Source organism: Eptesicus fuscus, chromosome 5, assembly GCF_027574615.1.
Source record: "Eptesicus fuscus isolate TK198812 chromosome 5, DD_ASM_mEF_20220401, whole genome shotgun sequence".
NCBI classification, from domain to species: domain Eukaryota; kingdom Metazoa; phylum Chordata; class Mammalia; order Chiroptera; family Vespertilionidae; genus Eptesicus; species Eptesicus fuscus.
The window spans coordinates 74,092,786-74,106,418 of NC_072477.1; the positions used below are offsets into that span (position 1 = coordinate 74,092,786).

At 37.3% G+C, this 13,633-nt stretch overlaps 1 protein-coding gene across 1 annotated transcript; it reads right to left on the reverse strand.

The window, feature by feature from the left end:
- Positions 1-10,632: 10,632 nt before the first annotated feature.
- Positions 10,633-11,571, reverse strand: LOC129149007 (olfactory receptor 4L1-like). The gene has a single exon (XM_054715576.1). It carries the CDS (start codon positions 11,569-11,571, stop codon positions 10,633-10,635), a length of 939 nt encoding a protein of 312 aa, XP_054571551.1.
- Positions 11,572-13,633: the final 2,062 nt, after the last annotated feature.

Here is a 13,633-nt window from a genome sequence, read left to right on the forward strand (position 1 = left end):
CCAATAGCACAACCAATAATCCCCCAAAATGCAAACAACAAATACCCAGAGATTAATGCAAACTAGAAACAACAACTTATAACAAGCAAGGAGAGGAAAAACAGAAGCAAAAAACAATCAAAAGCAAAAAAAGAGAAACAATCTCACAAACAAGAACATAAAAAAACACAACCTAATCAAGAACAATGCAAACAACAATAGGACAGAGAGAAAGCAAGGAAAAACAAAACAAAATAAAACAAAAAAGCTTAGAACAAAAAACCCAAACCAAACCAAGAAAAAACAATAACAACAAAAACAAACAAACAAACAAACAAAAACAAAGAAAAAAATGGGCAGAGAGAAAAAAAATTTGGATAGAGCAGAAAGAGAAGAGAGAGGTGTGTATGAACTTAGAGCAGGGGATTGGAATTTAGATATATAAGTAGGGTGAATTTTTAACAGGGGTTCAAAAGAAGGAATAGGGAAAATCTAAAACAGAAAAAGGGTAAGAAAAACAGGACAATTAAAGGGGAAAAGTGAGGAAGAGAGTGTTGGCATAAAGGTAAAGCTGAGATAGAGTAAAATGATGCTAAAGGAAAAATGTAAATAGAATGTAGAACACTAATCCCAAAATAAAATAAAATAAAATAGAGAAAATAAAAAGACTTTTTTTTAAAAAAAAAAGGTTAAATAGTAGTAGTAATAATACTGATTAAAAATAAAAATATAATAATTAAAAAGGTAAAATCAAGAAGGAAAAAATTAAAAATTTTTAGTTTCTTAAGTAAAAGATGAAAAAATAAAAATGTGCAGTGGTGAAGGTGATTCACTTCCTCCACTGTTCTGTTTGGCCCGCCTGTTTCCTATGCAGTAGTCAGGACAGTATGAAAGTTCTCTATGTTCCACTGCTCCTCTGTGTTGTAAACCACACTCCTAATTTTCCAGCAGGGAGTATTTCTTTGTTTCTTAGACTCCTTTATTTGTGTTTACACAAGAATCAATTTGTGATTCATACCCTGGGTTGCAGTGTTTCTGGATTGACCTCCATGGCTGTAAGTCCTCTCTAGCCAGTATTTAGATTTTGTTTTCCCTGTTGCACTTAATATTGGTTTGGGAGAATGGACTGCCCCAGAGCTGGTTCTCTCTGATCATTACTCCCTGCTCTGACCCCAGGTTCCACAAAAAACAACTTTCCCCTGCAGTCTCTGAGAGTGTCCCCAATTGGGTGATCCTATGTGCTGAAATAATCAAAAGCAAGGATTTCAAGAGAAAAAAAGAGCCAGAGTAAGTGTGCGAACTCATGACTTTTACCCTCCAGCACTGTGCGCAACTCTGTGAACATCTCTGTGTATGTCTTTTTTCCCCTGGCACTAAGAAGCCAGCACACTGGTAAAATTTCAGGCTGCCTTTTTGTGCCCAGTCCAGCTATGGGTTGATTTTTAGAGTTCCCTTCTGCTAGCAGCCCTGTGGATCCCCTTCCACATTCATGGATCACGCTAGCCCCAATGGCCACGGATTTTGTGGAGTACAGTCTGCCCCTGAACCTCTAGATCGCATTGTAGACATTTCTCTCTCCAGCTCAGATTGCAGACCTCAACTTTTCCTAGACGAAATCTGACCTTTCCATGAGAAGGTGCAGAGCTCATCCGAGTCCACATATTTTCACTGCTTGAGATCCGGTGTTCCTGGGTTTGCAGCTGTTCCCTGGGCGTTGTGGTTGTAGAGTCCCGGGATGTATAGGCTTCCGATAACAGCCACACTTCCCTTCAAGATGGTGTGGTCTCTGTGGCAGAACTGGTTGCTCCGGAAGAGATTTCAGCAGCAGTGGAAGCTGCCCAGTCATGGGAGCCCAGTCCGGCAATCCCCAACAGTCCCTTGGAGTATAGCTGTCCATCTCCCACATGTCCCCATATGTCCATACACTTCCCATACATCCACACACTCTCCTTTCATTCTCTCATTCACACACTATCTTATAGTCTGCCTTCCTCTCAGCAGACATCTTCTCAGCCCCCCCACCCCCATACTATTTAACTAAATAGTGCAGTTGTTTTAACTAAGTTATGTGGAACATGGGGTGCAAAGAGGAGGGAAATCTTTGACAGAAAATGTTACCGAGTCAATATTTAGAAAATAAAGAAAAAGGCTGAGAGTGAGAAAAAAGAGGAAATAAATTTAAAGAAAAAAAAACCAGTAAGTCTGTACAGTACATTGTTAAAGTTTCATCATTTAGAAAACATTAAAAGTATCTACATTAGCTATGCCTAGTTCTGAATAGAATGGTTAATATATGTTTCCATGTACTACTACTAGCAACCAGAGGAACTTATGAAAGTCATACCTCAACATATCAACAGATATGAATACAAACACTCCAGGCATGCACATGTGCACGCACACACACAAACGAGGTGAGGGAGTGAACCCTACACAAAATTTTAATTAAAAAATATTTTTTAGGCTCTCCAATTAGCTTCTCTGCTTACTTCTTTTATCCATTAAGGCAGCCATTTGTCTCAACATTCCTTCCATTATCTGCCTATAAAAACACACTCAAGAATGTTAGTCAAGAGCCCTCTTCTTGTGAATTCTACAAGCTCACTCAGAGCGGTATTTCATGATGTGTTTGTGTTTAATAATATCTCTAAGACATCAGAGGATTTTTGAAGGGCTTTGCAATTGAAGGTTATAGGCTCTTCCATTCTTCCCTTTCACCTGTTTTTCCACTCCTATCTAACCAATGGGATTCCATACTACCTAACATATTTGATCTATTTTCCTTCCATCTCCCATGCTCATCTATGTACCTTATTTACCTGTGATTCTGAAATGGTGGTTGGCATAGACAGAATTTTTCCTGGTAAAATAAAATGTTTCCTTAAAAAAGTGGACAACTTATAACCCTCTTCGGAATAAATGATACAATTTCACCATTAGTGGGAAAAGTATTGTCAGGAAAGGCTGAATCAGAAATCAAAATCCTTGCTATAATATCTCTAATTTTCTTTGCCATTTAAGCTAATTCAGAGATTCATCTGATTCTGGCAATAATGATAGAGGGATAGAAGGTGAGGGAGATGGGCTCTCCTCATTCTTAAGATGGAGACAAAAATATTTGCAAGCACCACTGTGCATGCCTGGGTTAAAAACAGTAGTCAGACTTAGCTCCTGGAACCAGGTGTTTAGAAGAGACCTAAGGAGTACATTTCTCCATTTCTTTGAAACATTCCTCATTCATCGTTTCTATTTTTTCCTCTTCCCTTTCAATCATCAATAAGCCTATTTTTTACTAATTTGTTTTTCTGTTTGGTTATATTTTTTCTGTTGAGTTATTGTTTCTTATAATCCCCTAATTTTCTTTCTCTATTTGTTGTTTCCTTTAAATCTAGCTCTATCATTTTCTCTTTCCTCTCCCTATCATTTAATCATGTTCTTCCACTCTGAAAGTTTTTCACTCTTTCCACTTGTCCTCATGTTCATTGCTACTCAATTATATCCCATGTCTATCTTGTCATCATATCTATAAACAGAAACAAAACAAACTTTACTCTTGTTTGCTTTCAAGCAATAATGAGCAATATGTGTGCTTTCCACCATCTTTCATTCTAAACATTTGGTGTATAAAATAAAAATGTATGATTCATTCTTCATTACTAACCATTTTTTCTTGAATGGTATTTTTTCTGCATATAAATGAAACTCATAAAATTAGATGATTTTTTACTTTTTTTTTTGGACTTTACTACCATATTTAGAGTCTAGCTTATATTTTTGCATATATTTTAATGCATAATTTTCAAAATTATGACTATGTAAGTAATTTGTTAATTATTATTTTTTATTTATTAAATTGATTTGGGAGACTTTGGTCAACATGAATATATAGGCTTCAGGTATGAGTTTCTATGTTACAAGATCTGTATATTGCATTGTATGTCCTCCAACCAGACTTATAAGTAAATTTTATGTACATTTTCCCCCACCATTTGAACATACCTTTAAATCATATTGACAAGAAAAAGTATATGTTCTAAATTAAATTATCAGCAACTAAAGAATGAGAGAGAGGGTGAGCAGTTACCCGGTTAATTGCTGAGGTCCAGCTCACAAAAGACTGCTCACATTCCTGAATGGGTGTTGGAGCTTTGAATCAACAAAGGAGTCTAGTGACCCACCACTAGGCCAACACTGCATCCAGAATATGCATAAATTTTCAGGACTGATGCCTGTAACCAATCAAAATTAATAAATAGGAGAAACCAATATGGCAGCATAGGTAAACACCTGAAATTGCTGCCTGGCACAACCACTTCAAAACTACAACTAAAAGACAAAACAGACATCATCCAAAACGACAGGAAGGCTGGCTGAGTGGAAATTCTACAACTAGAAGGAATGAGAAAAGCACAGTGAGACTCAGAGGAGGTACGGAAGTAAAGTGCATAGGTACGGAGGCATTTGTGTAGAAAGGACTGGTAATTGAGTGCGCTGTTGTCTTTTTCAATTGGGAGGGAGACACAAGCTCCCGACTGCTCTGAACTCCAGTTCTGGGTGAGACTCTGGGGACCCACACACATATGGGAAGAAACTGGAATGTCTGGCATCGGGCGGAACTTGAGGGCAGCTTTCTCTCAGAGGTGCATTCAGGGATTACCGCAGGACACTGAGACCTGGGGGGTCCTTTTAGGGCAGGGCTGAGAATCAGCCATAGCTATTTGCTCCACCCTGTTGATTCCCTGAGACCCCGCCACACCCAAGCTGTGTGCAGAGGCTTTTGCATATGAATGGCCTAGCCCTTTGCAATCTAAAATTATCTAACAAACTGCTGCTGGGTCAGAAAGCCCCAGAACATCCAAAAGAAGGCCCAAGGCCCCACCGCAGCTTACATTGCTTCACACCTGGGCCTCATCTGGGCACCTCCAAACCACAAACAAAGAAGAGGAATCTGCAGATCTCTCCTTATCTCCTGCTGGGTGGCCTCAGGCAGAGGCTAAATATGTACCTCCTTGGAGATCCAAGAGCCAGTGTACCCAGTGGTCAGAGTGAGGCCATCCAGATTACAACTCCTCAGATCCATAAGGGACACACTCAGGGGGCAGATTCAGTGAGCACCAAAGCGCCACTGAAGCAAGTCTTGCCCCATAAGGGTGTCTCCAGCACAGAAGTTCTCCCATCATAGAAACAGCTGATCCTCACAGCCAATTGGCCTGGAGGTCAATTCCTCACAGTGACACTAACAATAATCAAGGCTTAACTACAACAAGACTGTACACACAGCCCACAAAGGGGTGCACCAAGAGTGTCCACCTCAGGTAATTGGGGAGGCTGAACCACTGGGTCCTATAGGACACTTAGCACACAAAGCCACACAATCAACACAGGGAAGTAGCCAAAATGTGGAGACAAAGAAACATGTCACAAATGAAAGAAACGGAGGAAAGCAAACTACTGGATATAGAGCTCAAAACCACGGTTATAAGGTTACTTAAGAATCTTCTAAAAACCTCTGAGAAATTTAATGAGACCCCCTTTATAGAAAGGACCAATTAGAAATTAAGCATACACTGACTGAAATAAAGAATAATATCCAGAGATCCAACAGCAGACTAGAGGATTGCAAGAATCAAGTCAAAGATTTGAAATACGAAGAAGCAAAAAACACCCAACCAGAAAAGCAAAATGCAAAAAACATCTAAAAATATGAGAATAGTATAATGAGCCTCTGGAACAACTTCAAGTGTACCAACATCTGAATTATGGGGGTGCCAAAGAAAGAGGGAGAGCAAGATATTGAAAACCTATTTGAAGAAATAATGACAGAAAACTTCCCCTACCTGGTGAAAGAAATTGACTTATAAGTCCAGAAAGCGCAGAGAACTCCAAACAAAAGGAATCCAAAGAGGACCACACCAAGACACATCATAATTAAAATGCCAAGAGCAAAAAACAAAGAATATTAAAAGCAGTAAGAGAAAAACAGTTAGTTACCTACAAGGGTGCACCCATACAATTGTCAGCTGATTTCTCAACAGAAACTATGCAGGCCAGAAGGGAGTGGCAAGAAATATTCAAAGTGATGAATAATCGCAAGAATCTACAACCAAGATTACTCTACCCAGCAAAGGTATCATCAGAATTGAAGGTCAGATAAAGAGCTTCACAGACAAGAGATAGCTAAATGAGTTCATCACCGCCAAACCAGTATTATATGAAATGCTAAAAGGTATTCTTTAAGAAGAGGAAGAAGAAAAAGGTAAAGATAAAAATTATGAACAAGAAATACATATCTATCAACAAGTGAATAAAAAATCTGATGAACAGAATAAACTGGTAAATATAATAGAACCAGAGGCACAGAAAGGGAGTGGACTGACTATTCTCAGCGAGAAAGGGGTGTGGGAGTGCAGGAAGAGACTGGATAAAAATTGTATACCTATGGATGAGGACAGTGGAGGGGGGTAAGGTCAGAGGGTGCAGTGGGAACTGGGTGGAGGGGAGCTATGGGGAGAAAAAAGAGGAACAACTGTAATAATCTGAACAATGAAGTTTTATTTTTTTAACAAGTAATAACTATTCCTTCCTTACAGACGGTGCTCCTATTATAGAACTGACCCCACTTTGCCTTATCCCATCTCTTCATCTATAGCAAATACAAATTCTTTCAAAGCAATTTACATGTTTCTTCCCCAAAACATAATGTACAAAAAGCACTCCTCTGTCCTGGCCAGGTCGTTCAGTGGGTTACAGTGTCATCCTCATACACCAAGGTTGTGGTTTGATTCCTAGTCAGGACACATACAAAAAAAATGAATCAATGAATAAGTGTAACAACAAGGTGATCTCTCTCTCTCTCTCTAAAAATCATTCAATAAGTAAAACTTTTAAGTGCTCCTCAACTCTGACAATGGACACATTGCCTTTTCCACCTACTGCTGCTGCTTGCGGTTTAGATTTCACGGCCCAGGACCTAGTCCTTTATGGCCCAATAAATCCTTTCTTTTAAAAAAGGCTTTGCCAGCAACTGTTTGTTGATTTATTGATGGTAGTCATTCTGGCAGGTGTGAGGTAATATCTCATTGTGGTTTTAATTTGCATCTCTCTGATGATTAGTGATGTTGAGCATTATTTTCATAATGTCTATTGTCCATCTGCATATCCTAGACACATGCAACAGTGTGCTGATGATTAGAGGAAATGGGGAGTTGGGATAGGGTGAAGGTGGACAAAGGAGGGGGAAATAGGGACAACTGTAATAGTGTCAATAATAAAAGTAAAGTTAAAAAATAAAAAGACTTTCAGCCATGGAAGTTAAGATATTTTTATATAACCATATCATACACAATATCTTGCATCTTATTTTTAATTTCCCATATATCTTGGGGAATTTTCCATGTTAATGCTTATAGAATTTCTTAACTCTTTATATGGTTGATTATTATTCAATCAATAACAAATTATTATCAACACTTCTACTCCTGTCATGTCCTTCATGATTCCAAAAATTTCCTTCTCTTTCTTCTATTTTAAGTTCCTAAATCCATGTGTTATTTTGAAATTAGTAATACTTCATTACTCTAAAATTATGTTGTTCTTGGTTAGTGCAAGTTGAAAACATTTTTAAAATATATATTTTATTGATTTAAGAAAAGAAGGGAGAGGGAGGGAGAGATAGAAACACTAATGATGAGAAAGAATCATTGATTGGCTACCTCCTGCATGCCCACTACTGGTGATTGAGCCCGCAAGCTGGACTGGGAATCAAACCGGTGACTTCTTGGTTCCTGGGTCAATGATCAACTGCTGAGCCAACCAGGCTTGGCAAAAAATTTTAAAACAAATTTCTCTGTAGTTAAATACACTTGTGTTTGAAAATTATATCAGACAGTGCATTTTAATCCTAGTTAAGTGAAATTCAGTGTGAAAAAATAAATAATAGTCTATATTGCTTATATATGGAGATGTGATATTAGGTAAAAAGAGAAAAGTAAAGCCCAACATTTATTATTTACTAGAGGCCCAGTGCATGAAATTCGTGCATGTGGGGGGGGTGTCCCTCAGCCCAGCCTGCACCCTCTCCAATCTGGGACCCCTCAAGGGATGCCCGACTGCCCTTTTAGGCCCGATCTCGGTGCGATCAGGCCTAAACGGGCAGTCGGGCATCCCTCTCACAATCCAGGACTGCTGGCTCCCAACTGCTCACCAGCCTTCCTTCCTGATTTCCCCTAACCACTTCTGCCTGCCAGTCTGATCACCCCTAACCACTCCCCTGCTAGCCTGATTGCCCCTAACTGCCCTCCTCTGCAGACCTGGTCAGCCCTAACTGCCCTCTCCTGAAGGCCTGGTCACCCCTAACTGCCCTCCTCTGCTGGCCTGGTTACCCCCAACTGCCCTCCCTTGTAGGCCTGGTCCCTCCCAACTGCCCGCTCCTGCTGGCCATCTTGTCATGGCCATCTTGTGTCCACATGGGGGCAGCCATCTTGTGTGTTGGAATGATGGTCAATTTGCATATTACTCTTTTATTAGATAGGATATGTATGCACTTATTTTTCCTTTTGTTTTTTTCTTTCTCTTTTTTTTAATTAGATGGATGTTTGAGCCTATGGAGAAGTCATTTATTTTTCCATTTCTAGGTAAGGAGAAGTCTGTTCAATAATATCTCAATTTAATAATAAATAAGTGAATTAAATCATAATTCAAAATCAGCCTTCAAGTTCTTAAAACTAAAGTCACCTTAGTGTTGAAAAATGAAGCAAATCATAATAAAAAAAGAATAACACTTAGACTGGTACTGCACAAGAAGAGGCATATAGATCAATGGAACAGAACAGAGAATGCAGAAATCAACCCAAGCCACTATGCTCAATTAATATTTGACAAAAAAAGAAAGAGCATACAATGCATTAAAGACAGTCTATTCAATAAATGGTGTTTGCATGAAACTAGACCACCGACTTACACCATACATAAGAATAAACTCACAATGGATAAAACATTTAAATGTAAGCTGTGAAACCATAAAAATTCTTGAAGAAAACATAGACAGCAAAATATCAGACATCTCATGTAGCAAAATGTTCTGACACAATGCTGAGGGTAAAAGAAAAAAAGGAAAAAAGAAAAAAATATGGGACTATATAAATAAAAAGTTTCTGCACAGCAAAATAAGCCAGCATCAAAATGAAAAGGAAAACCCCTGTATGGGAGAACATATTTTTCAATGATACATCTAATAAGGGGTTAATTGTCAAAATATATAAAGTAAACAATACTCATACAAGTAAACAATAGGAAGGCAGATAACCCAATAATAAATAGCCAAGAGACCTAAATAGACACTTCTCCAAAGAGGGCATGCAAATGGCCAAGAGACATGAAGAAATTCCCCAAGTCACTAATCATCAGAGAGATGAAAATTAAAACAACAATGAGGTACCACATCACACCTGCTAGAATGACTACCATCAATAAATCAACAAATGATAAGTGCTCGCAAGATGTGGAAAAAAAGGAACCCTAGTACACTACTGGTGGGAATACAGACTGGTGCAGCCACTATGCAAATCAATGTAGAGTTTCCTAAAAAAATTTAAAATGGAACTACCATTTGACCTAGTGATCCCACTTCTAGAAATATATCCTAAGAAAACCAAAACACCAATCAGAAAGAATGTATGCACCCCTGTGTTCATAAAAGTACAATTTATAATGGCTAAGATCTGGAAATAGTCCAAGTCTCCATCAATAGATGAGTGGATAAAAATGCTGTGGTATATTTATACCATGAAATACTATACAGCTATAAAAAAGACGAATATGTTACTCTTTAAGACAGCATGGAGGGACTGGGAGAGTATTATGCTAAGTGAAACAAGCCAGTCAGAGAAAGACAAATATCACATGATCTCACTTATATGTGGAATCTAATGAACATAATAAACTGACAAACAAAATAGATCCAGAGACATGGAAGCAGGCAAAACACTGAGGATCCTCAGAGGGAAGGTGGTGGGGAAGGGAAGGGATCAACCTAATAACTTATATCTATATATGAGTAATCCATGGACACAGACATTAGTGGGGTTAAGGCGTAGAAAGGGGCAGGTGTGGGAAGGAAGGGGTCATTGGGGAGGAAAAATGGAAATATACAATAAAGATATATTTTAAAAAAGGAGAAATCTTATCTACCACCATTTCACATTAGAACATGAGAAGCAAATTAAGTTCCCACTTAATATAATTAAAATATTTTTGGATTGATGGAACCTCTGGCATTCTTCTTGCTCTTCATTCATCTTTGTTTAAAATGAAATTATGACATGAATATATTTTCCTCAAAATTTTGACATATTACCTTGTCAAACAAGAAGACTAAAGCTCTAATTAGTCATATTTATTTCTTTACTAGTATTGTAAATATATATTGAATGCCTATGTAAAAGTACTCAATGATTTTATGTCTGATTTGCTGCAGGCTGCTAATTATCATTATATGCTATAACTGCATTGTGATCATTAAAAGTATTTTATTATTAAATTTTTCTGTACTGGTTATGATTTTAACATAAGAGTGAAACCACATGTTATGTATAATCTATTCAAGTTCTGTTAGCGTAGTATTTGAAATTAGTGTTAATTTTATTGTGCTTAAATTTAGAAGTTCTGCATAGAGCTAACAAGTAGGAACTGTAATTTTCTCATGGCTACTTGCATTTTCTGATTTCTCAGGGTATAAATGATTGGATTCAGGAAGGGTGTGATAACAGTGAAAAATACAGAAATTATTTTATTGCCTGCAAAACTACTGAATGGCCAGGCATAGATAAAGATACAAGGTCCAAAGAACAGAGTGACTACAATGACATGTGCAGACAATGTGGACAGAGACTTGGAGAGTCCTTCAGATGATCTTTGCCACACAGTGACCAGGATGACAGTGTAGGAGACAAGCAGGAGGATGAAACAGATAAGTGAGAGCAGTCCACTGTCAGCAATGACAAATAGTTCCAGGGTATCTGTTTTCATACAAGCAAGCTTAATTACAAGGGGGAGGTCACAAAATATATTATCTACCACATTGGGGCCACAGAAAGGCAAATTCACTATTAGTACCATCTGGCTCATGGTGTGTATAAACCCAATTATCCATGAAAGTATCACAAACCCATTCACCAAGCGACGGCTCATGATTGTCCTGTAGTGCAGAGGTTTACATATGGCTACATATCTGTCAAAGGCCATGGCTATCAAAAGAGTCATCTCAGCACCCCCAAAGAAGTGCATAAAGAACATCTGGGTCATGCAGCCCCATATGGAGATGGTCTTGTGTTCAGCGAGCAAGTCTGCGATCATCTTGGGTGTGGCGACAGTGGAGAGACACATGTCCAAAAAAGAGAGGTTCCCAAGGAGGAAGTACATGGGAGAATGAAGGGTGCTGCTACATGTCACTGTGACTATAATGAGAATGTTTCCCAATGCGGTAGCACTGTAGACCAAGGAGAATGTCACAAAGAGGAAAATCTGAAGTTCCCATCGTCCAGAAAACCCTAGTAAAATAAACTCAGTCACTACAGATTCATTTTTGAGATCCATTTACTCAAATCAGAAAAGTCACAGAAGTTCTTTTCTACAAAAAGAATTTAAAAAATTAAGATACAATTAGCACCAATGTTTTTCTATTTCTATTTAATGAATAATAGTTGGTGATATGAGAGCATCTGAAATATATCAGCATATCACTATTTATAATTTGAGATTAGTTTATGAGTCACATCACTTAGTAACAATATTCTTATAGTTACTCAGTAATTAAAGAGCATTTGAAGAAGAGAAATTTTGTTTTCTACTGTATTCTATCAAATAATACTCATCAATTGATCATGACTTCATCACTAATGGGTTCATGGGGAAAACTAGATAACTAGATTAATATTTATTTTGCCTTTTTTATTATAATCTTCTTTATGTGTCACCCTTTGAGATTATGTTACCTCAATATATGGAATTAGGATTTGGAGATGAGGGAATTGTATTGTCTTATATCTCTGAAGTAATTTGCAAAGGTTATTCTAACATTCTAAAATAAACAAGTGTACACACACAAAATTAAAACTAATTTATACATGTAAACGAGTATTTGAATTCCTTAAAAATCATTTTGCTTTTTAGTTTCTGTTGTGTAGTATACTGAGAAACATTGACTCAGCCTCAGATATTTTTGAGCTTGTTTTTAGTGAGGAGTGTGTGTATTATGTGTTAGTGTACATATGTGGTATTTTAGGAATAAATAATGAAATAATTCAATCCTAACAAATAGATTTTGTCAGGTTGTAATATATCATACTTAATTGCCTTTACTCAACTTTTTAGACATTGTGCATGGGATCTAGAGTGATCAAAATTGATCAGTAACATTAGGTGATTATTGTGTGCTAAGATCTGTTCTGTTTCACATCCATTAACACGTTTGAGTCTCATAACAATCCCAAGTGTTATTATTATCCTAATTTTTGCATATTAGAAAACTATGGCATAGAAGTATTTAATGACTTACTCATGGGTACACAGCTAAGGATCAAAGCTGGTATTAAGCCCAGTGGGTCTGATGTCAGAATCTGGGCTCATACTAATAGACCACATTGCCTCCAAAACTAAATAAATATGTATTTATAGTTAAGTTATTATATTACTACATATTTATTGAATTCATATGTTCCATGTGAATTCCTTAGGAAATACAATTCAATAAGTATATTGGAATCCCTCTATGTTGTAATTAACTGCACTATTTTTTTCTTATATAGAATAAATCAATGCCCTATGGCTGTGGTCGGCAAACTCATTAGTCAACAGAGCCAAATATCAACAGTACAACGATTGAAATTTCTTCTGAGAGCCAAATTTTTAAAACTTAAACATCTTCTAATGCCACTTCTTCAAAATAGACTTGCCCAGGCTGTGGTATTTTGTGGAAGAGCCACATTCAAGGGGCCAAAGAGCCTAATGTGGCTTGGGAGCCGCTGTTTGTCGACCACAGCCCTATGGTCTAGAAAGTTTATAATCTAGAGAGACATAATTATCAAACAAAAATTGCAATAAATCATACAAGAAAGTATTAAATTTATTACAGGGTATATGTAACATGTACGAATTTTAAAATAATGGAGACCAATTCCAAATTGGTCTGGCTCTAGGTAATTATCTTGAAAACATTTTAAAAGTAAAAACAATTCTCATGGTCAATAAACAAAAAGGACAGGCTTAGAGAATGAGTGAGAATTTATAGGAAAAAAGAATTGAAAGCAGTGAAAAGAAAGAATAGTGTATTTAGAAAAGGGACTGAATTAAGGTATGAAGATGCATAGGAAGTGTCTATTCTCTTTTCTCCAATGACCTTTAATTCTCACCTTATTTTCATTTCTACTCAGGCTCTGGTCAAAAATATCCTATCACCACTATCCAAACTTAATATCTTCAATTACTTTCCTTACTTAGATACTTTAAGAAATAGATGGTGCCTATAAATTAGGGAAAATAAAGATGAAGGTGATGTAGTTCCCATAGACAACCTTCAGGAGTTCACAGAGTGGATGCTGAATGAGGGATTGTGGGTTGGAGGAGCACAGAGAGGATCCCCAGCACACCATGCCTTCTC

Coding starts and splice junctions, on each gene's coding strand:
- LOC129149007 (XM_054715576.1), bottom strand. CDS start 11,571: ATGGATCTCAAAAATGAATCTGTAGTGACTGAGTTTATTTTACTAGGG.